Raw genomic sequence first — 22,934 nt, 5'->3', positions numbered from 1 at the left:
GGGGAGTCGTCGTCCCTCTTCCTCCCCGTGCCTTTCCCCATGGCTCCCCTCCCCCCCGGCTCGCCTCTCCGGCCGGCCAGGCGGAGGAGGCCCCCCCGCTGAAAGCGGAGCCCTCCCCGTCGTTGCGCCGGCGTTCCTCCCCCCGTCCCCGCCTCGCCCTCCGATGTCTTGACCGCGCCTCGGAACGACCCCCCCGCCCCGGGCTCCGAGCGCGGCTCCGTCGGGGGCGATGAGCGCGGACCTGGACGGCGCGTCGGTCCACTCGCGCGCCTCCTCGTCCGCCTCGGGGGCGCCGGCGGCGGCGGGGGGGTCGTCCGCCGGGACCCGCCTGCTGTCGGCCAACGTGCGGAAGCTGCACGGGGCGCTCAACCGGCTGCTCAGCGAGGCGGAGCGGGAGCGCTTCATCCACTGCCTGAACGTCTACCACTGCCGGAGGAACGTCTTCGACCTGGTGCGGACCCTCGAGGTCCTCCTCGACGGCCCGGAGAAAAGGCAGCTCCTGCCCCTGCTGCGCCTGGTCATCCCCCGCTCCGACCAGCTCCTCTTCGACCAGTACACCTCCCAGGGGCTCTACTTCCAGGCCGGCTTCTGGCCCGGCCGCGCCGATGGGGGCCTCGACGGCGCCGCCTCCCCCCGGGCCCTGGCCCTCGTGGCCGCCGCGCCTCTCTCTGCCCCGCCGGCGGCCCGTTTCTGGCCTCCCCCGCCGGCCGCTGGGAAGCCCGCGCAGGAGTTCAGCACCCCCCTGGACGGGACAGCTCCCCCGGCCGCCTCCGGCTTGGAGGAGCTCCGAGGGGAGGTCAGGCCGGTGACCCTCAAGAGGAATAAGGCCCAGGAGGGATTGGGGTTTAGTATCCGGGGCGGGTCCGAGCACGGCGTGGGCATCTACGTCTCCCTGGTGGAGCCGGGGTCCCTGGCGGAGAAGGAGGGCCTCCGGGTGGGCGACCAGATCTTGAAAGTCAACGATAAGCCGCTGGACAAAGTGACCCACGCCGAAGCGGTCAAGGTAAGGTGGAAGGGGGGCCATCTGGGCCAAGCCATGGCATTGAGGGCCAAAACTGATCCATCGCGCTAAACTTAAGCCTGAAGGCTTGCAATGACAATTAATGCACATTTTCCTTCTCTGCCTTGTCCTTCCTCCAAGGAGGTCAGGGTGATGTATCTGGCTTTCCGGTTTTGTCCTTGAAACAGTCCTGTGAGGTGGGAGGGGGATGACTCACTCAATGCCATTCAGTGAACTTTGTGCGTGAATGGGGACCGCAATTTTTAGAAGGATGTAGACAAGTTGGAACGTGTCCAGAGGAGGGCAACAAAGATGGTGAGGGGTCTGGAGACCAAGTCCTATGAGGAAAGGTTGAAGGAGCTGGGTATGCTTATCCTGGAGGTGATATGATAACCATCTTCAAGAACTTGAAGGGCTGTCATATAGAGGATGGTGCTGAGTTGTTTTCGGTTGCCCCAGAAGGTCGGACCAGAACCAACGGGTTGAAATTAAATCAAAAGAGTTTCCATCTATTACATTAGGAAGAATTTTCTAACAGTTAGAACGGTCCCTCGGTGGAACAGGCTTCCTCAGGAGGTGGTAAGCTCTCCTTCCCTGGAGGTTTTTAAGCAGAGGCTAGATGACCATCTGTCAGTAATGTTGATTCGATGACCTTAAACAGATCATGAGAGGGAGAGCATCTTGACCATCTTCTGGGCATGGGGTAGGGGTCACTGAGGGTGTGGGGGGGAGGTAGTTGTGAATTTCCTGCATTGTTCAGGGGGTTGGACTAGATGACCCTGGAGGTCCCTTCCAACTATGATTCTATGAATGGGGATTTGAGGAAGGAATCTCTGGGTCTTTGAATGACCACTATTCTGTAATGGCTCCTTGCCATCCCCTTGATTTTCCCCTCCCCTTGTGTCATATTTTAATTGTCAATTCCTTGGGCTAGAGTCCTATCATCTTACACTTTGCAAAGCGCTGAGCTGTACAAATGTTCAATCATGATCAGTTAGCATGTATGTTGCACTTTCAGTATTCAAAGCACTTCACATAAAATATCATAGAATTCTTACAACAGCTCTGCAAGGGAGGATTACCTATCCACATGGTGTAGACAGGGGATAGTAAAATAATGGTTTGCCATTTAAGGAGCTTTCAACCCAGCTGAGATTCAAACTGAGGACTTCCCAGAGCATTATTTACAGTGCAATCCTACCTGCATTTCCTGGTAAGTAAGCCCTATTGAACACAGTGGCACTTACTTCCAGGTAAGCATAAGTAGGATTGCATTACACATCTCTTAACTGTTATGCTACATGAACTGGGAATATATCCTATCAATGTCCAATTTTCCATTCCAGATTTCCAAGTGGCTTGCCACAATTAAAATCCAAAATAACAGGGAAATATGTTAGAGTTACATAGGTTATATATGGAAATCTTGTCTGTCCCTTGGTAGCTCATGAATAGTGCCAAGGTGTTTCCTCCAAGGGAGGCAGAAGAACCTTCAGGTGAGTTCAAAAGCCATCTGAAGATGCTGACCTGTGAAAGCAGCCCTTCCATTGAAGAGTGAGACAGAGCAGCTAATCCCAAGATTGTTTCCTTCGTTCTCCAAAATGCAACACATGCTTGCAGCAAGGTCTTGTAAGAGTTCTTATTTTACGGTACTCAGATGCTGCTATTGAACAAAGTCTTTCAAAGTGGCTCAGAAACACATAGTATCAATAAAACCAGATCAACCAGCCATTAAAATCTCCCGGGGAACCATCATAAAATTAAACAGCTGCATAAAAGACATGCAGCAACCAGTGATTTAGATATCAAATGCTCTGATATCAAATGCTCAGTAGAAGAAGAAAAGTTGATTTTTATATGCTGACTTTCTCTACTTGTTAAGGAGAATCAAACCGGGTTACAATCTCCTTCCCTTCCTCTCCCCACAACAGACACCTTGAGTGGTAGGTGGGGCTGAGAGAGTTCAGTGAGAATTGTAACTAGCCCAAGGTAACCCAGCTGGCTTCATGTGGAGGAGTGGGGAATCAAACCCGCATCTCCAGTTTAGAGTCCATCACTCTTAACCACTACACCACACTGGTTTAGAGTCCCATCCCCTTGTCCGCCCCCCCAAACTTTGCTTGCCCTTAGAAAGTGTGAAGAGAAGGTAAGCTAATATCTTGGGACAAGGAGTGAATTCTATGATGTCGGATCAGGGTTACTTCACAGAAGGCCCTAATCCTGCTGGACACAGTGTAAATTATCTGGCTCTCTGTGCAGATGCCACTGCCTTATACTGAGAGACCAATGGTCATCTTAACTCAGGATGAGCTGGTGAGGCTCTCCAGGGTCTTGGGCCCCAAAGGATCTTTCCTAGTGCCCGCTATCTCCTTTAACTCCAGATCCCTCTCTGGGACTTTCTCTGTGTGGAGCAGGTGTTCTGCCGCTGAGCTAAGGCTTAGCTTTAAAGCTGCATTTTGAGCTTAGATTCTTTTAGGTCTTTGATGCAGGGATGGTTCCCCACGGTCACCCCTGCCAACTGCTTTGGGCCTTCCTTTTGATTATGCATGCCTTTTCCAACCATCAGAGTTGGCCTCGCTCTCCCCGCGCGTTTTCCCCCTTATTTTCTGGATGCTGTTTTAGCCAGAATCTGGGAAATGTGGGCAAAATGTGCGGGGAGAGTGAGGCGACCTCTGATGGGCGGAAAAGGTTTGCATAATCAAAAGGAAGCCCCGAAGCAGTCAGCGGGGGTGACTGCGGGGAAACGTCCCTGCATAAAAAGCCTTACAGTCTGAATCATGCATCTATCTTGCTCAGCGCTGTCTAGGATCAGCATATCATCAGCAGCAGCTCTGTTGCATTCTTTCAAAGCCCTGCTACCCTGGATCCTTTAACAGTGCTTATTAATATTGGGTTGTTGTTGTTTTTTTAAAAAAGTCCCTTGCTTTTCTTCCCAATGGTGACCAAAAGCGACTTACAGTTTCCTTTTCTCGGTTTTATCCTCACAACAACACCCCTGAGTGTAAAACAATATGTAAAGCAATTACAAAATAAGATCTTAAATGAGGATTGGTCCTTAGTGTTTAAGGACGCAAATTGTAAATGTTCACCTTGCTTCTTCCAGATACCTTTCAACAGAACTTTCTCCTTGCCAGACTATTTCTGCTGGTTAGAAATTAATGAGTTCAGATGAGCTTTCTTATTGGCAAGATGTAATGCCCTAGACTCAGCCGAGACACAAGGGCGATGCAATAAAATTATTGCAGGAGTACGAAAATGCCCATTTGTCCAGATCAAATAGACTTCCTAGCCCACATTGTTTTAGCATGTCCACAAAATAATACTGCACAAAATAAATCTGTCACTCCCTGGATAAAACAGCTACAGACGCTTTCTGAGAAGCAGATAACTGCGTTATCTGCAGATTGGTCAATTGCATGAGAGATGTGGCACCTTTTCTCTTTATAGTGTCAAGGAAAAATTAAATCTCATCTCCCCTTTTTAAAGTGTGAAGTGGTTGATGGATAGCCAGTGGCTGTTAAATCTAGGGAAAGGAACAACACCACTGCAAGATAGATTGGGCTGAGACAGTGTGACTGGCCCAGGTTACCCACTAAGCTTCCATAGCCGAGTGGGGATTCGACCCTCAGTCTCCCAGATCTTTGTCCAACACTAGTTGCTACGGAGTTGCCAGGGACTGAATCACTCAGTGGCAGAGCACCTGCTTAGTTTGCAGAAGGTTTGCAGGCTCAATCTCTGATGTCTCCAGTTAAAGGCATCAGATGCCAAAGGCCCCGGAGAGCTGCCGCCACTCTGAGTAGATCATACTGACCGTGATGGACTGAAAGGTCTCATTCGGTAAAAAGGCAGCTCCGTGTGTTCATTGTAACAAGGGCCCTTTTGTATATAAATGGGTGGGGGGTCTGCAACTAAATTGCCGTGTCTCCCAACACGTGGACCTTTCCAGAATCCTCTCCACACCCCCTCCGCATCAGTGCAGAGAGACTTAGAGGGAATGGAAGAAATGAAGCTCAGCTCCCAGCATAGCATTTAGCAATTGTGTACAGTTCTGGCACCAGAGGATGCAAATATTTATTTATTTTGATTTCTGACCAACCCACAGCTTGGGGCAAGTTTATCATAAAGGCATAAAATGTTAATGGCATGGCATAAAATGTCCCTTCATCAATATTCATTTTTATGACTGTTGGTTATTTAACTGTTTTCTGTCCTGCTCACACCACTTCAAGCTCTCAAAATGGCTCGCGAGCGGCATTTAGCAATACGCTAAACCCAAGAATTGAGCTTGGCATTTTTTGAAGTGCTTTGTTCGAGCACTCAGAGCTCTTTGTGGACGTGACCTTGTTTACAGTCTTTACGACGACCCTGTAAGTGCTATTCTGTTAGAACTGGGTGAGGGGGGTGAGGATGAATGAATGCCTAAGGACACTTAGGGAGTTTGTGGCCGATGCGAGATTTGAACCAGGGACCTCCCCGATCATTTTCCGAACCGGTACAGTTCACTGGTAAACATTGATAGTTCATAGATTACGATGGGTAGCCGTGTTAGTCTGTCAATAGCAGTGGAGAAGAAGGAGAGTTGGTTTTGATATGCTGACTTTCTCTACCACTTAAGGAAGAATCAAACTGGCTTACAATCACCTTCCCCACCCCTCAACAGACACCCTGTTAGGTAGGTGAGGCTAAGAGAGCTCTAAGAGAACTGTAACTAGCCCAAGGTCACCCAGCTGGTTTCATGTGTAGGAGTGGGGAATCAAACCCGGTTCTCCAGATTAGCATCCACCACTCATGTGGAGAAGTGGGGAGTCAAACCCTGTTCTCCAGATTAGAGTCCACCGCTCCAAACCACCACTCTAAACCACTACACCACACTGGCAAGAGTCCAGTAGCACCTTAAAGACTAACAAAATATCTGGCTGGGTATGAGCTTCTTCCCTGCCAGAAATTTTGTTAATCTTGAAGGTGCTACTGGAGTCTTGCAATTTTTACTGCTATTGATAGTTCATGATGCTTAACATTTATGTTGTGCTTTCAAAACAGTTTGTGCATGTTGTTCTGTGATCCTTGCAACACCCCATAAGGGATGTTTGGTGGTGGTGTAGTCTGAAGGCACGTGACAGAACTACCTGGCTGAGACAAACCCTGTCTGGCTCCGTACATTCCTTGGTTGGGGACATCTCTGATGACCCTTATTTATGCCACCTTGAACTCCCAGAAGGAAATTAATATCCTTATCTCACGAGGAGGCAGAAAGAGTAAGTTGCTTTTTCTAAGGACACCGAATGACTGAGGTTTGATTGGGGAGGATTCCAAGCTCAGTCCCTTGGCTACCGAGCTGTGGCTGCTATAAATATCATAAGATGCAACCATCAATTAAATAAAATAACATGATGAAAACTCTAGCAGCATGCCCACACAGCGAAAGCCTGCTTGAAGAGCCGGATCTTAATCATCCTTCCTATATTCTCAAGTCAAAGCAATCTCAATAATCATATTACGAGTATATCGCTCTTTCCAAGATTTCCAAGGAGTGCACGTTAATCTTCTCTGTAAACCTTATAACAACAACCCTGTAAGGTAGACTGGTATTCATTTATGCAGTACTCGTTAAATCCTGCCGTTTCTCCAAGAAGCTTTCTCCGCCTCCATTTTATCCTCCCAACAACTCTGTGCAGTAGGTTGGGCTGTGAGACGGTGACTACCCCAAGCAAGCTTCGTGGTAGGGAGAGCTTCCCTGATTCCAGTCCAACAACCTGACCATTATACTGATCTGCCTCTCTGTTATGGAAGCTGGTATAGCATAGTGATGTGAATGAGATGTGATGTGTGAGGTTCCTGGTTCAAATCAAGCCTTCATGCGAGCCAGCATGGTGTAGTGGTTAAGAGCAGTGGTTTGGAGTGGTGGAGTCTGATCTGGAGTACCGGGTTTGATTCCCCACTCCTCCACATGAGCAATGGAGGCTAATCTGGTGAACTGGGTTTGTTTCCCCTCTCCTCCACATGAAGCCAGCTAGGTGACCTTGGGCAAGTCACTCTCTCTCAGCCTCACCTACCTCACAGGGTGTCTGTTGTGGTGAAGGAAAGGTGATTGTAAGCCGGTTTCAGTCCCTTAAGTGGTAGACAAAGTTGGCATATAAAAACCAACTCTTCTTCTTCTTCATCGGGAACTCACTGTGCGTCCTCACTCAAGCCATTCTCTCTGTCTGAAATAGGGAGATGATGATCATACTGGCCTATCTTACAGGGTTGTTGTAAGGAAGAGAGCAAGATACTGTGGGCAAAGTACTCTGAAAGTTGTGTGTAAATGCTATGTATTATTTCCATATTGCAGATAGGAAAGGGGGAGAGTGTTGAACCTGAAAAGCCACAAATTGAGGTTGTGGTTGCAGCTGGATTTGAACCAGTGACTTTCTGCTTACGGCACAATTGTCGCTGTGCAGACTGGGTTTCATATTTCAAAAGACCCCACTTCTTTGCAAGCTCGATCCTGATTCCCTGAAAGTGCTCCCAAAGAGAGAGGTTTTATGAGACTTTGGATAGATACTACAACCCAGAATCTGCTGTGGTTCCCCAGAAGAATGATGGGCAGGAGTGGTGGCTGTAGATATCCTGCTATTACAACTGATCTCCAGCCAGTAGAGATTAGTAGAAAATGGCCACTGCGGCGATTGGACTCTATGGAGTCCCTCCCCTCTCCAAACCCTGCCCTCCTCAGGCTCCGCCCCCAAAATCTCCAGGTACGAAAGCTTCACCTTCTGATTTTTGATCGGCACCATGGTTTAGAAACAAATAATTCAGTCCCCCTGACATTTGGCCAGTGTTGTTGCTGGGCTGTACCAGGCAAGACTGTAAGTGTAGGCTCACACAACGAAGCATCCCTCCAGACAAAATATAAATCCCCACCTATAGAAAAGTAGCATGTCAGGGCGGCAGATTCTAGCCTGGTCCCCTCTCTGGTATATTTTTCGGTGTATGGGAAGGTTGGATCTTGGCACCTCCCTGAGCTCCATGGATAGTTTCAATAGCGGCTAAATGGACCATCCATTATCAGAGGCAATCTACCTTTGAATACTGGTTGCTGGAAAGGACAGAAGAAGAGTTGGTTTTTATATGCCGATTTTCTCTACTTTTTAGGAGAATCAAACCCGCTTACAATCTCCTTCCCTTCCTCTCCCCACAACAGACACCTTGTAAGGTAGGTGAGGCTGAGAGAGCTCTAAAAGAACTGTGACTAGCCCAAGGTCACGCAGCTGGCTTCATGTGTAGGAGTGGGGAAACCAACTCGGTGCACCAGATTAGAGTTCGCCACTCATGTGGAGGAGTGGGGATTCAAACCCGCTTCTCCAGATTAGAGTCTGCTGCTCCTAACCCCTACACCAAGCTGGCTCTCTACACCATTGCTGGCTCTCTAGAGTGACAGAGGGAGACTGTAGCCTTCATACCTCTGTCTAAGGGATCTTCCTCTGTATCTGGTTGGCCACTGTGGGGAACAGGATGCTTGGGGTTTTTCTGTGAGATTTGGCAAGAGTTATGCAAAGAGTTTATGCCTATGGCATTTTGCGGGGAGAAAAAGAAATAAGCATTCTAGCTGTGCAATCACATCCGTTGAGGTGCTATTTTTAAACTCTCCTGTCCCTGGATCAGTTCTTTGGGACTTGACAGTGATTCAGTGATAGAATGGAGGGGTCAGTCAAATCTTTCTGTCCCCCCTGCTGGAACCTCTCAGATAATGTCATCAAATGTGCGTGGTTAAAGTGGCATCTTCAGGAGCTTCTGCAGCTGGTGAAATCAAGGCAGATTTACATGATGTACTTTCATAGTCTTGAGGGCAAAAAAAAAAACCCACACATAAATAAAAAACATACCCCACCCTGTTCCTTTCAATGTGATTTTTGTAGGAAACCCTGATTGCTTCTTTGTGAAGACTTGCAAATGGAGGAAGAAATGAATGCACCTGTTTTGTGTGTATATTATGCTGCTACTTGGGGAAGAAAGGGGAATTCGAAGTTGAAATATCACGCTGGGGTGGAAAATAAAGGCATCTGATTTCTTTTAGTTGGCAGAGCTTGGGTAGAATCCTTCTCTTCAGTTCGTGAGGATGAATCTATTCCCTCGCCTGTTACTGGAAGCAGAATAGTGAGGGACGTGCGTCTGCACCCCAGGCTCAATGATGGAACATATGATTTGCATGCAGAAAGTATCAGGGTCAATCCCTGGCATTAAAGGTCTTAGGTAGCAGAGCTGGGACTGGGGGACATGCAAAGAGGTGTGCTGGATCAGACCAAAGGCCCATCAAGTCCAGCATTCTGTTCACACAGTGGTCAGCCAGCTGCCTCTAGGAAACCCACAGACAAAATGAAGAAGAAGAAGAGTTGGTTTTTATATGCCAACTTTCTCAATCACTTAGGGGAGACTCAAACCGGCTTACAAACACTTTCCCTTCCCCTCCCCACAACAGATACCCTGTGAGGTAGGTAAGGCTGAGACAGCATGACTTGCCCAAGGTCACCCAGCTGGCTTCATGTGTAGAAGTGGGGAAACCAACCTGATTCACCAGATTAGTCTCCGCCGCTCATGTGGAGGAGTGGGGAATCAAATCCGGTTCTCCAGATCAGACTCCACCTCTCCAAACCACCGCTCTTAACCACTACACCATGCTGGCTCTCTCCATGCTGACTGCAACAGTATCCTCCTACCCATGCTCCTCAGCAACGGATACGAAGAGGCTGACTACCTCTGGTACTGGAGGGAGTAGATATCCATCATGGCTAGCAGCCTCCATGGCTAGTAGCCATTGATAGCCCTGTCCTCCGTAAATTTGTCTACTTGGATAGTTGGTAGTTGTGTGGGATAGGTGGACCATTGGCCTGATCTGGCATAAGGAAGGTTGACATGCTGTATACAATTTTCTGGGTTAGATCTAGGTTGTGTGTACTCAAGGTCTTATTGATCTTTATATTTGCCTCTTAGGAGGGATTTCTTGCCGGGTCCAAACAACTGGTGATCATGGTTTGGTTAGTTTGTTGGGCCGGCTATTTTGGTGTGCTTTGTCTCTGTGTAGCTTGGCTCTATATTTGGCTCTTAGGAGGGATTTCTCACCGGGTCCAAACAATTGGTGATCATTGTTTGGTTCATTGGTTAAGCCGGCTATTTTGGTGTGCTTTGTCTCTGTGTAACTTGGCTGTGTTGCACGAAGGGAATGGAGACAAGAGGCCCTTGTGATGTGCCTCCTTTCTGCTTTAGCTGTATCCTGGCCTTTTGGGGGGGAGGGAGAGAATTGTCCTAGGCCTCACATGCGGGAAGAGACACCGTAGGCAAACAGAACTGTTTCTGTGTTTGAAATGATCAGGCAGTAGCAGAGATCAGTGCAATTGTAACCTCAGGATAAACAGGAATTTCTATCCTTTGAGTTTGCCTCATCGGCTGGCCTGTTGCCCTACTTAAATGGCACATTTGTTGATTTATGTCCTTCATTTATGCCTCGCCTTCCTTCCTCCCCAATAAGGACCCAAAGGAGCTTACATCGTTCTCCTCTCCTCCACTCTATCCTAACAATAACCCTGTGAAGTAGGTTAGGCTGAGAGCATGTGACTAGCCCAAAATCACCCAGCAAGCTTCCTGTCCTGACTGGCAGCAGGTCTGAGGGCCAGAGGCGTGTAGCGTAGTCAGGGAGGGGTCCAAGTCAAATACCAGGTTGTTTTTCGGTCTAGGTTCAAAGTGGCAGTACCAGAAGCATAATCCAAATGAAGGGTCAGAGTCACACAAGTCTCAGGAGCCACCAGAGAGTTCACAGCAAACACAAGGAAGTTGCAACAAGTTGTTCCTACACTGAGCCAGACACTGTGGCCTGAAGTGAACCGGCTGTTGCTCGTTACCCTGACTCAGCATTCCCTGCCTGGTGAAGCTCATCAGCCTCATTTCTGTTGTCAGGGAGTGTTCTTAGCTGAGCTTACAAACTATCACTCTTTCACTCCTTTTCCAGTCGTGTAGTTGTGCCTTGAGTCTTTTGTGCCTCTCCTCCAGCGGCTCTGTCTGGGGGCTTTCTGGCGACACTGGCTGAGGCTTGGCTTTTGGCGCAGGTAAGTCCCCTATGCTGGGAGGACCCATGTGCTTGCTCAGCCTGCTGCTACTTCTCTCTTTCACTGCCTTCTGCATCAACATCCTCTTCATCTGAGGAAGCCTCAGCAGGCTGATCATGACACTTCCATGGCAGAATGGGGATTTGAACCTGGGTCTCCCAGATCCTAGTCCAACCTGACACCACACTGGTTGTCATAGTTTTAATGATCAAAATTGAATGCTTTAGCTCTTCCTCCTCTTCTCTCCCACACCCTGCAGCCACACCGATAGCTTGGCTGATAGCCTGGCTGGAGGGTGGGGCAATAGAGCCATCATCCCTGCCTGAGGTTGCCAACCTCCAGATGATGGCTGGAGATCTCCCTGCTAATACAGCTGATCTCCAGGTGAAAGAGATCAGTTCACCTGGACAAAATGGCCACTTTGGAAGGTGAACTCTATGGCATTATACCCCATTGAAGTCCCTCCCCTCCCCAAATCCCACCCTCCTCAGGTACCACCCCCAAAATCTCCAGGAATTTCCCAACCCAGAGCTGGCAACCCTATCCCAGCTAATAGCATCAAGGAGCATTGAGTACCTGGTAGGTTCTGCTGCTAACTCTTTCTGCCCCAACCCACAAATTTGGAGCATAGCTATTCACCATCATAGGAGGCTCCCATCTGTATTTGCAAAAGAACCCAATCGTATTTTTTTTAAATTTCAACTCTCAAGATACAAAATCTTGCCTTACTTCTGTATTAAATTTTGATGTTAAATATAGATGGCTTTTGAAAATGATAGACAGGTCTGTTTCTTCCATGACATTGAAACAGGATTTAATGAGAAGGAAAAGGAGGATTCAGATGGATATTTCTCTTTTCTAGCCTTTCTGCATCTTAAAGGATGGGTTGATCTCTGGGAGGCTTGAATAAGGAACGTACTAATTTTGAACCTGGTCTTCAGACAGCCTAATTCTTTTCTGAGTCTAAAATTTGACTTTTTTTTTCCTCTGTAAAAAGCTTGTTGGCCCTAGGATTTCACAGCTGAAATGAAATCTGGCAACATTTCAGAGTTCTAGTTTGGCTTGTGGAAGATGTGAAACTCTTCAAATCTCAGTTTTGAACATTGTTATTCAGGGACGCCTCTAGAAAGCGTTTTAACACCTGACACATTTCTCAGGTTTAACAATAAATATCCTCTTGTTAAAGCCAGTGGCTTTGATCCAAGAAAGCTCTTCTTTAAAAGCTGGAATTTCCCTGATCAACTGTTTGGCATGGAAGGGATGCTGAATCTACCCACGCACACACACACACATACAACTGATTGGTAGCCAGTCGGATATATATGCAGCCCAGTAGGTTGGATCAGATGATAGAAGAAGCAAGTTTGATATGATTATATGAATAGTTGTATGTAGCATTTTTGATGTTTTACCAGTGTCCATAAGCACGTATTTGGCTTAGAACATCACACAAAAAGAATCTTTGTGAAATCAAATATAAAATCACGCTGGGTTTTTTTGTTTGCTTGTTTTGCAGCATATGCATGTATGCATCTGAAAGTTGTGGGACATGGTAGCAAACTGGGCATGTGCCATTCTGGACCTGCTTTCAGAAATTCTTCTAGAAAGTGCGATGCTGATACGTTGGTGCACAAATAATGCTGAAATGTGTACATAATTTCACATGATTGCACAAATAACATTGGGAAATGTGGGCATTTTTGTACACGTAAAGAGAACATGGGGCAAAAAATGAATGGGGATGTGATTTGCTCAACAGAGGAGCAAAATCAAAGCAGGGATTTTTTGTCCAAATAGTAGGAAAATTCACAATCGTACTTCTTCCCTCTCCCCCAGTCGGCTTCAGAATTTTATTCCGAGTGTAGCAGGCATGCTATCACCCTTCTCCTTGCAGCTATAAAGCATAACATCTACTTTTCGAAAGAAACGGAACCCGTGATTCTCGGGACTGCTTCGTTCTGTGCTCGGCACAGGATCTTGATCTTGTCCGGTGCGTCTGGGAAGTACACCAGACTTGTCTGTACTTACTCATAAAGGCGATGTTTTTTTTTTGGTTTCACCTTGTCAGGCTGTGCAAATTCCACTGCCCGCTTCTGCATTCGTGGTCCGTCTTCCTCCTGTGAGCAGGTAATCGCCTCAGTCCTCTCTGTTCGTTTGATGTGAGGCCCCTCCGGAGTAAGCATGCCAAATTCTGTTTCAGGGGCTGCTTTCTAAAATCTGAAGGCACTCTGCCGAGCAATCTGTGAACATGCACCATCAATGGGAGAGTGGGCTTTCTACGGCTGCTAGTTTTCTTGTGCAGGGTTTGGACCCAGAAAGATTTCTAGATCATTAAGAAATACATCCTTACAATTTCTTTTGCCTAGATTTCAGGGTTGACGGGTATATTAAAAAGGTGAGTGGGTGCTTAAGACATGGGCTGTGTTGAAAAGGAGAAGATGGTGCTCACAAACGTTTGGGAGCAGAGTCAAAAGTCACCCCTCGTTTCTGATTGAATCAAAAGTGTTTGCCCTTCTTGATGTAGGAAGCCCTGTCTCTGCTCTTGATTGAAGAAGAAGAGTTGGTTTTTATAGCCCGATTTTCTCTACCTTTTTAAGGAGACTCAAACCGGTTTACATTGCGCCCAGCTTCTGCAGGCTTTAAGACTAAAAATAATAAATAAATAAATTGCCTTCTCTTCCTCTCCCCACAACTGACACCTTGTGAGGTAGGTGGGGCTGAGAGAGTTCAGAGAGAACTGCGACTGGCCCAAGGTCACCCAGCAGGCTTCATGTGGAGGAGTGGGGAATCGAATTCGGTTCTCCAGATTTGAGTCCACTGCTCTTAACCGCTACACCATGCTGGCTCTTTCTCTCTCTACCTTAAGGAGTCTCAAAACAGCTTCCAGTCACCTTCCCTTTCCCTCTCCCCAACAGACACCTTGTGAGGTAGGTGGGGCTGAGCGAGTGCAGAGAGAACTGTGACTAGCCCAAGGTCACCCAGCATGCTTTATGTGTAGGAGTGGGGAAACCAACCGGTTCACCAGATTAGAGTCCGCCGCTCTTAACCACTACACCATGCTGGCGCCTTACTGATGTGACAAAGTCAAATTGGCTGTATAACACTATGACAGCTTCATGTTCACAGCATGGTCTTTGACCGGCTGTGATCCCATGTATAAGTATTGCTAGGAAGAAACCAATAGTTTTAGGATGGGAAATGGTGCAAGTGCACCACTGGAAAGAGGAAACAAAACGGCAGCAGACGGGAACAGACAAGGCAACATTCGTACTTACTAATTGTATATTTGATCCAGTTTTCTTGACAAGATTTTGCTTCGGGAAACTTTTTTTATTGAGTCTGTGGGATATAAATATTTCAAATCAATGTAACGGTGGCTCGGTGTGGCTCTCAGCAATTAGTATTCAATACGCAGCCCCGCTGGCAGGTGCTGTTCATAAATGAAAATGAGAGGCAGGCTTTGCCCTCGGGCTTATAGATTAAAAGACAAAACATACAGGGGAAAGGGAGGGGGAGGTAGCGATCGGTTTGATGATTCTGGAATAGAATGGCAAAGGTAGAGAGGAAGATTTCTCTATTCTAAAACCATAAATTAACTTCACTATGAGGTCCTTTAAGTGGCTTGCCCTCTACAAAGAAGTTTGTTTTGAGTTATGGATGTTCAATCAATATATCTAATTCTTAACATGACTACATCTCTGGATACTTAAATCTAGAGATTGGAGCCATGAACAGACAAGATAGATCTTCCTACAAACCTGAAAAAAATGCCCCAGGTTTGCAGAACAATCTGAAATCCAAAATAAATAAATAAAATTCAGAAATTGAGGGGTTACCCCCTCAAAATAATAGAAGCTGCAGCTTTAAGAAATGAATGCTCCCACTGGCCAGTGTTAGGCAACCACAACAGCATTTCCAGCCTTCAAGCTGGTTCTTCTTGTCAGTAAAAAGCAATGGCGGGCCAGGTCCCCTTTCAGTGCTATTTTGGCCTTTATGGGAGGACTCATTAGGTCCAGGCACAGCAGCAACTGCTAGGCAACTTGATATCACATGACTCACCCAAAATTGACTGCTTACTAATATTCAGCAGCAGCCACCTCATGAAACCCACTGTGGTGTAGTGATTAGAGGTTCTGACTATAGTTTTACCAGAGTTTCTGTTGATTCCCAGGGAGGCATGACTTGCCTTTTCACAAGTTCATGAGGAGGCCTCCCTTTACAGGTGCCAGTTGACGAGATGAACTGCCTGCTTGCCTACTCCCCACAGAACTGCCCACTCCCCTTTTGGTTCCCCCTTCTGTCTTCTTCCTCCCTCCCCATCCCTGGGGCCTTTGGCAAGGTAGTGATGCCTCCTTTCTTTGCTGCTGACTGTGAGATTGGTAAGCAAGCATCCTGGGAGACTTCAGTGCTCCTTCATGAGCTTCTGCATGTTGCTACTTTTGATGTGGAATCTGCTTCCATTTATTCTCTGGCATACTACAGACTGGCTTCTTTATGAAGGATGAATTAAGGGCATTGTTGGCAAGTGAGGGCATGCATAATGCTGTGGATGGGCAGATGAATGAGATCGTGATGATACGGCTGATGCAAATTGTACATCTTCCAACATTTCACAGGTGCAAAGAGGGACATGCTCATACATTCCTTGTTCACATATCATCAGGTGAAAATTTATGTGTCCATGGTGGGAGAAGCATGGTAGTCAAGGCTGTGAATCTTTGGCACACTGTCAGGGTTTTATTTCAGAGCTGTGGGTGCAGTAGACTATATTTCTGCATATACAAAATGCTCAATAGTTAAATTGGCAGGAATCAAAAGCGATTAGCAGCCAGATGCAGGAGCTGGGATATCGCAGTCCGCTCCACCGAGCAGCGCAGAGCACAGCAGCCCATTCTTCCAGTGGTCCATTCCATGCATCGATTTAACAGACTGGCATGCCTATCGGATACGATGAGCACATCCCACGGTGCAGGCTATTAACAAAACAAGGCTGTACCAGCCATTCATTCCGACAGGTGGACGGACTAAATACCTTGAGGTCTCCGTTGCTAGAGTCTTGTAAAAACCTTTACCGGTTGCTTAGCTTTCTGTCGGCAAAGGCAGCTGTGTTGCTTGTGATGTCTCCTTTTAGTGTTCAGTGTTTTGGCCTGCTTCAGCATTCTTCTTTCTCCCCCCCCTCCCCCCTCCCCACTGAAATATGTGAGGATCTTTTGTTTTCCTTTCTTTGCTGACTGATCTCTCTCTTTCTCCAGCTGGGCAAAGTAATACTGTCATTTTTTTCTTTCTTTCACAGGAAAGCTTGTGTAGAGCCAGCGTGGTGTAGTGGTTTCAATTCAATTCAAAACCTTTATTGGCATAGCAAGTCATTCAGGACATTCCATGGTTAATCAGATAATAAAATATCAATAGACATAGATAAAATGGAGTATGCCAAAATAAGATGAATTTGGAATACATATAAAACAGGTATCTAAAATAGACAAATGATGATAACAGCGATTGTATTTTTGATTTGATTTTACCGTAATCATTGAGGCGTACTTCAAAAACATGGCTTTTCTTATGTTCTTATGCTCCTACATCTCCTTTAGAGTGGTGGTTTGGAGCGGTGGACTCTGATCTGGAGAACCGGGTTTGATTCCCCACTCCTCCATATGAGCGGCAGATGCTAATCTGGTGAACTGAATTTGTTTCCCTGCTCCTACACATGAAGCCAGCTGGGTGACCTTGGGCTAGTCACACACTCATCAGCCCCACCTACCTCACAGGGTCTCTCTTGTGGGGGGGAAGGGAAGGTGACTGCTATTACAATTGATCTCCAGCCAACCAAGTTCAGTTCCCCTGGAGAAAATGGCTGCTTTGGATGGTGGACTCTATGGCATTATACCTTGCTGAGGTCCCTCCATTCTCCAAACCCCGCCCATCCCAGGCTCCACCCCCAAAATCTCCAGGTATTTCCCAACCCAGAGCTGGCAACCCTACCAATCACATACTCTCAGCCTAATGCGCCTCGCAGGGTAGTTGTGAAAATAAAATAGAGGAGAAAGAGCAATGTAAACTGTGTTGAGTTCCACTGGGGAGAAAGATGGGGTATATATGAAATAAATAGCTAGCTGTAGTATGTGTATATTAAAGGTACCTCCTTTCTCTGCAATGCTCAGTTTGCATATTTGAAAATACTATTGCAAAATCGAATACGAATAAGAAGCCTTTATTGGCATTAGTTATGTGTGTGTGTGTGTGTTAAGTGCCGTCAAGTCGCTTCCGACTCATGGCGACCCTATGAATGAAAGTCCTCCAAAATGTCCTGTCTTTGAAAGCCTTGTTCAGATCTTGCAAATTGAAGGCTGTGGCTTCCTTTATTAAGTCAACCCATCTTTTGTTGGGTCTTCCTCTTTTCCTGCTGCCCTCAACTTTTCCTAGCATGACTGTCTTTTCCAGTGACTCTTGTCATCTCATGACATGACCAAAATATGACCGCCTCAGCTTAGTCATTTTAGCTTCTAGGGTCAGTTCAGGCTTGATTTGATCTATAACCCATTGATTTTTTTTTTTTTTTTGGCAGTCCATGGAATCCGTAACACTCTCCTCCAACACCACATTTCAAAGGAAATTAATTATACAATATCTATATAAACATGATAAAAACAGTATTGCAAAATCACAGTAAGTTTCCAGCACTCTTTCACCACCTACCATGAGGCTGTCCCTAAACCTCCTCCCATTCAGGAGTATTGGAAGGGCAAAATAAATGTATACTGATTTATACATTGGTTTAAAGAATAAATTTTCTCGAATAAGGCCCTGAACACATATAATAACAACCCATAGCATGTCGCCTTGAACCTAGATAGGATCCCCGATGTGTACTGAAACCATGGTTAGACTTACCGACTTGAATCCTGACCCCAAAGGGCATTTATTAGGAGGGATCAGAGAAGCTTGTCACCTTGCAAAATGATGGCTTTTTTTGCAAACAGTTTAGCCATGGTTATCTCGGTGCAGATATAGCAGTTAAGCGAGGTTTCCGTTAACCCTGGTTTGTTGCCTTAATTTAGGTTGAGCCCAAATGTGTAGAGAAGCCCATGATTTGCTGAGCTGCCTCTGAAGGATATTTATAGGGAGTGAATAGAAAGGCTTGCTTGTCCATTGCAAGAGAGAAGCTGGAAAAGCAGGGAGGCTGCTTCACCATGGTTTGCCTGGTGCAAATAGAGCCATGGTTAAGACAAGCCATGGTCTTCAAACTCAATTCAAGCCATGGTTTCATACTTTCATTTCCTGATTTGGAGCCAACTCTTAGCCATGTCTTTGGCAAGCAGGCATCCCACTTAGCCTTGGTTAAGGGGCACCAGCTATGCTTAGAGGTTATTGCTATAGGGTGGGGGACTGTTAAAAAAATCACCTGCACTAAAAGAATAGTTTAGTTAGCTAGTTGGGATGGGTTCTGTTTCCAGGTGCCTTAATCCCAAATTGCTCTTTGTCTGTCGGCCGTGCTCTCTCTGCTGAAATCGCATGGGTAGAATTGACTGGAATGCAGCCCCGGGTAATGCCGTTTTGTCCAACAGCAGATGCAGCCCTGTTCCAGAGCCAGGGGAGGGATTAGAGGGAAATGAATTTGGAGGCCCAGACAATACAGGCTCTGGAAGCCCCTCAGGACCCCTCTGCAGCCACCTCTCCTTTTGATACCCCCTTTCTTCAACTCTAAGAAGCTTTGGTGGCCCGCAGTTCCAGGCCCCGGTTTCTGGAGGGCGAAATAGTTGCCCTCTTTTTGTTTTCTCTCCCTCCCTCTCTCGAGGTGTACTTGTTCAAAAACGTTCTTTGGGAGCGTTCGTCTTGCATGCTGATTGCGCCAAGGAGGCATCTTCTTGGGGTTTTTCCTCCCCCAAATCAAATCTCCTAGTAATTATTTTAATGTTCCCTTTGCTTGCCGGCTGGACAGAATGACCTTTTTAAAAATCAGCAGTCGTCATCCGCAAGTTAGAAAAAGTTTAAAGTGCTTCAGCCCCAGCAGGGGAGGAGGGGGACGTTGCAGCTCTGTGGAGATGCCACAAAAGAGACGTGCCAATTTAATTGGCCCTTGAACACTGCCACCTGCCTGGGGTTTTCAAAGGCAACCCTGCCTTTCCATTTGCTTTGATCCATTGCTCAATTAATCTATTGAGACAGATGAAAAAGACAGCCTGTTGGAGCTAATAACCATCATTGTCCTGCAAGGATGATTTGTATTTTTGGTTTTTAATTCCTAGAAGTCTACTCTAGTCCAAGTTACAGTGCTGTTTTTTTTTAAAAAAGGAATTGCCACACTTGTTTTGGGGGGGTCCTTTGGTCTATAAGTGATCAAGGGACAGTGTAGATCATGACACCCTATGGAAAAGGAAGCGTGAATTCATAAACCACTCACTGTCACATGCAGGAGTCAAAGGGGTATATTTATGTATGTAATTTCTAACCTGCCTTTCTCTCAAGGGGACTAGAGAGAAAAGTGTGGAGGGGCCAGAGGGGTGTGTGTGTACTGACAATTCCTTCATTGCTATAGGCTCAGTTTCCTCAAGCCAGAGGCAGAGTAATGTAAGAGTGGGGTGCATGCTTGGATTTTCAAATCTTTTACTGCTGGAGACTCAGTGGCCTCAGGCTAGGGACTGTGTAGGGAAGGGAGGGGATATAGATCCCTTGCTGATGTGATCTTAGCTGCCTCAGGCTGGAGATGAAGTGGCTTGGAGAAAGAAGTATGTAAAGGAGGGAGGGTGTACGGTGAATTGTATGAGTTAGGAAGGGGACAGATTGAACCAGTAAAGGTACTGTGCAAGTGGGTGAGAAGCCGTGTAAGGAGATGTAGGAGCATAAGAACACAAGAAAAGCCATGCTGGATCAGACTAAGGCCCATCAGCAGTCTGTTCACACAGTGGCCAACCAGGTGCCTCTAGGAAGCCCACAAACAAGACGACTGCAGCAGCATTGTCCCGCCTGTGTTCCACAGCATCTGATATAATAGGCATGCTCCTCTAAACCTGGAGAGAATAGGTATGCATCATGACTAGTATCCATTTTTACTAGTATCTATGAATATCCCTATCCTTCATGAACTTTTCCTCTCCTCTCTTAAAGCCTTCCAAGTTGGAAGCCATTGCCACATCCTGGGGGAGGGATTTCCACAATTTAACTAAGCACTGTGTGAAGAAATACTCCTTTTATCTGTTTTGAATCTCTCACCCTCCAGCTTCGGCAGATGACCCCATGTTCTAGTATCATGAGAGAGGGAGAAAAACATCTCCCTGTCCACCACACGATGCATAATTTTATAGACCTCTGTCATGTTTCCCCTTAACCACCTTTCCAAGCTAAAGAGCCATAAGCATACTAACCACTCCTCATAGGGTAGTTGCTCTACCCGCCCCCCTGATCATTTTGGTTGCTCTTTTCTACACCTTCTCAAACTCTGCAATATCCTTTTTAGGCACGTGTTCCAGGTGAGAAGTCTTGTTCTGCAGGGGGGGGGGAGTCTAGGGAGCTTACAAGTAGAATGTAATTTCATCAGATTTTGAAAACAATGAAATGAAACAATGCTGAAGTAAGAGAAAGGCGCTGAAGTTATTGTGTTTGAATGTGCAATGTGAATAAACCCTGATTTAGATGGCCCAGGCTAGCCTAGTCTTGTAAGATTTGGGAAGCTAAGTAGGGTGAGCCCTGGTTAGCATTTGGATGAGAGACCACCAAGAAAGTTCAGGGTCGTGATGCAGGGGCAGGCAAAGGGCAAACCACTTTTGAGCATCTCTTGCCATGAAAACCCTAGTTGTGTGTGCGTTAAGTGCTGTCAAGTCGCTTTTGACTCATGGCAACCCCATAAATCAGTGTCCTCCAAAATGTCCTATCTTTGACAGCCTTGCTCAGATCTTGCAAATTGAGAGCTGTGGCTTCCTTTATTGAGTCCATCCATCTCTTGCTGGGTCTTCCTCTTTTCCTGCTGCCCTCAACTTTTCCAAGCATGACTGTCTTTTCTAGTGACTCTTTTCTTCTTATAATGTGACCAAAATATGCTAGCCTCAGTTTAGTCATTTTAGCTTCTAGGGTCAGTTCAGGCTTGACTTGATCTATAACGCACTGATTTGTTTTTTTGGCAGTCTACGGTATCTGTAACACTCTCCTCCAACACCACATTTCAAAGGAATCTACTTTCTTCCTATCAACTTTCTTCAATGTCCAGCTTTCACACCCATACATAGCAACAGGGAATATATTGGCATGAATTAACTTGATCTTGGTGGCCAGTGACACATCCTTACACTTAAGAATCTTTTGTAGCTTCTTCATGGCTGCCCTTCCCAGCAGTCTCAATCTCCTTCTGATTTCTGAAAACACTATGGGATTGCCATAAGTCAGCTGTGAATTGACAGCACTTTCCACCACCATTCGCTAGTATTGCTGAGACCCCCTTTGAGAATCCTGTGAGTGGCTGATCTCACTAGACTTCATAGTGAAGCTGTGCAGGAAGAAGAGCTGTGACTACCACTGATGTTGTGATGTCACAGAAGGCCTGGGCAGCTTTGGGCCAGCAGCTGGTTCATAAGTAGCATGTTCCTGTTTTTATTAGGAATAATATCAAATTTCTCATCCCTGCTATTTCATCCCCCCAAATCCAGGCCTTGATTTTGCTTCTCCCTTTTGTGAATTGAACCTGTGATTCTACATTCACGCATCATTTTTGGTGTCCTTGCATTGTGCATACATGATATGTATGTGCATGAAATGTATCCTACCACTCTACTCAGCAAGGTTTGAAGGGAAGGGCTGTTGCTCAGTGGTAGAGAATCAGCCTGGCATACCTAATGTCCCAGGATCAATCCCTGGCATCTCCAGCTAAAAGAATTAGGTGGTAGGTGGTTTGAAAGTCATAAGAACATAAGAAAGGCCATGCTGGATCAGAACAAGGTCCATCAAGTCCAACAGAATGTTCAGACAGTGGCCAACCAGGTGTTTCTAGGAAGCCCACAAACAAGATGACTGCAGCAGCATTATCCTGTACCTAATTATCCAGCACCTAATATAATAGGCATGCTCCTCTGATCCTGGAGAGAATAGGAATGCCTCATGACTAGTATCCATTTTTACTAGTAGCCATGAATAGCCCTCTCCTCCATGAACATGTCCACTTCTTCAAGCCTTCCAAGTCCTCCACCTGAGGCCCTGGAGAGCAGCTTCCAGTATGAGAAGACAGTACTGACACTGATAGACCAATGGTCTGATTTATTATAAGGCAGCTTCATGTGCTCGTGTGCCTTCTTTCATCTTTGTTAGAGGCTGCTTAGGCTGGAGGAAGACTTCAAACTTTGCTCAGAGGAGTAGGAGGACACACATCATTGTTATGCATAAATAGTGTACCAAATGGCATCTATTTTACATATAAATACTATATAAATTGCATGTAAAAACTGCACAATATGTGTACCCAATAGAACTGAATCTACAAAGCCAGCAGGGAAGCAAAGTCATTGATAAGAAGAACATCCACTCATCTCTGACTGTAATCTATGTGCTATCGGAGAGTGTGACTCACATTAGACAGATAAACAGGCCCTGCCTTCTCTTTCCTTCCTCTCCCTACCAGTGTAGATACTTCTCATACTTGCTATTATACAACCTACCAAGAGCTCAATAATATCATATGTAGCTGTCTCCCTACCATTTGTCTGGGATGCTCTAGGCTGATCCTGCATTGAGCTGGGGGTTGGATAGGGTTGCCAATCTCCAGGTACTAGCCAGAGATCTCCTGCTATTACAACTGATCTCCAGCCAATCGAGATCAGTTCACCTGGAGAAAATGGCTGCTTTGGCAATCGGACTCTATGGCATTGAGCCCC

At 46.4% G+C, this 22,934-nt stretch overlaps 1 protein-coding gene across 1 annotated transcript in view; it reads left to right on the top strand.

The window, feature by feature from the left end:
- The first annotated feature begins 229 nt into the window (after positions 1–229).
- The window catches only part of WHRN (whirlin), a 155,130-nt gene continuing 132,425 nt past the window's right edge, over positions 230–22,934 (top strand). Inside the window, exon 1 of the mRNA XM_056860351.1 lies at positions 230–1,003. Coding sequence (XP_056716329.1) covers positions 230–1,003 — 774 coding nt within the window. The remainder of the gene's footprint in view (positions 1,004–22,934) is intronic.

The sequence above is a fragment of the Euleptes europaea genome, chromosome 14 (genome assembly GCF_029931775.1).
Source record: "Euleptes europaea isolate rEulEur1 chromosome 14, rEulEur1.hap1, whole genome shotgun sequence".
In the NCBI taxonomy this organism is placed as follows: Eukaryota; Metazoa; Chordata; class Lepidosauria; order Squamata; family Sphaerodactylidae; genus Euleptes; species Euleptes europaea.
This window is presented reverse-complemented; position numbering and strand designations above follow the sequence as displayed.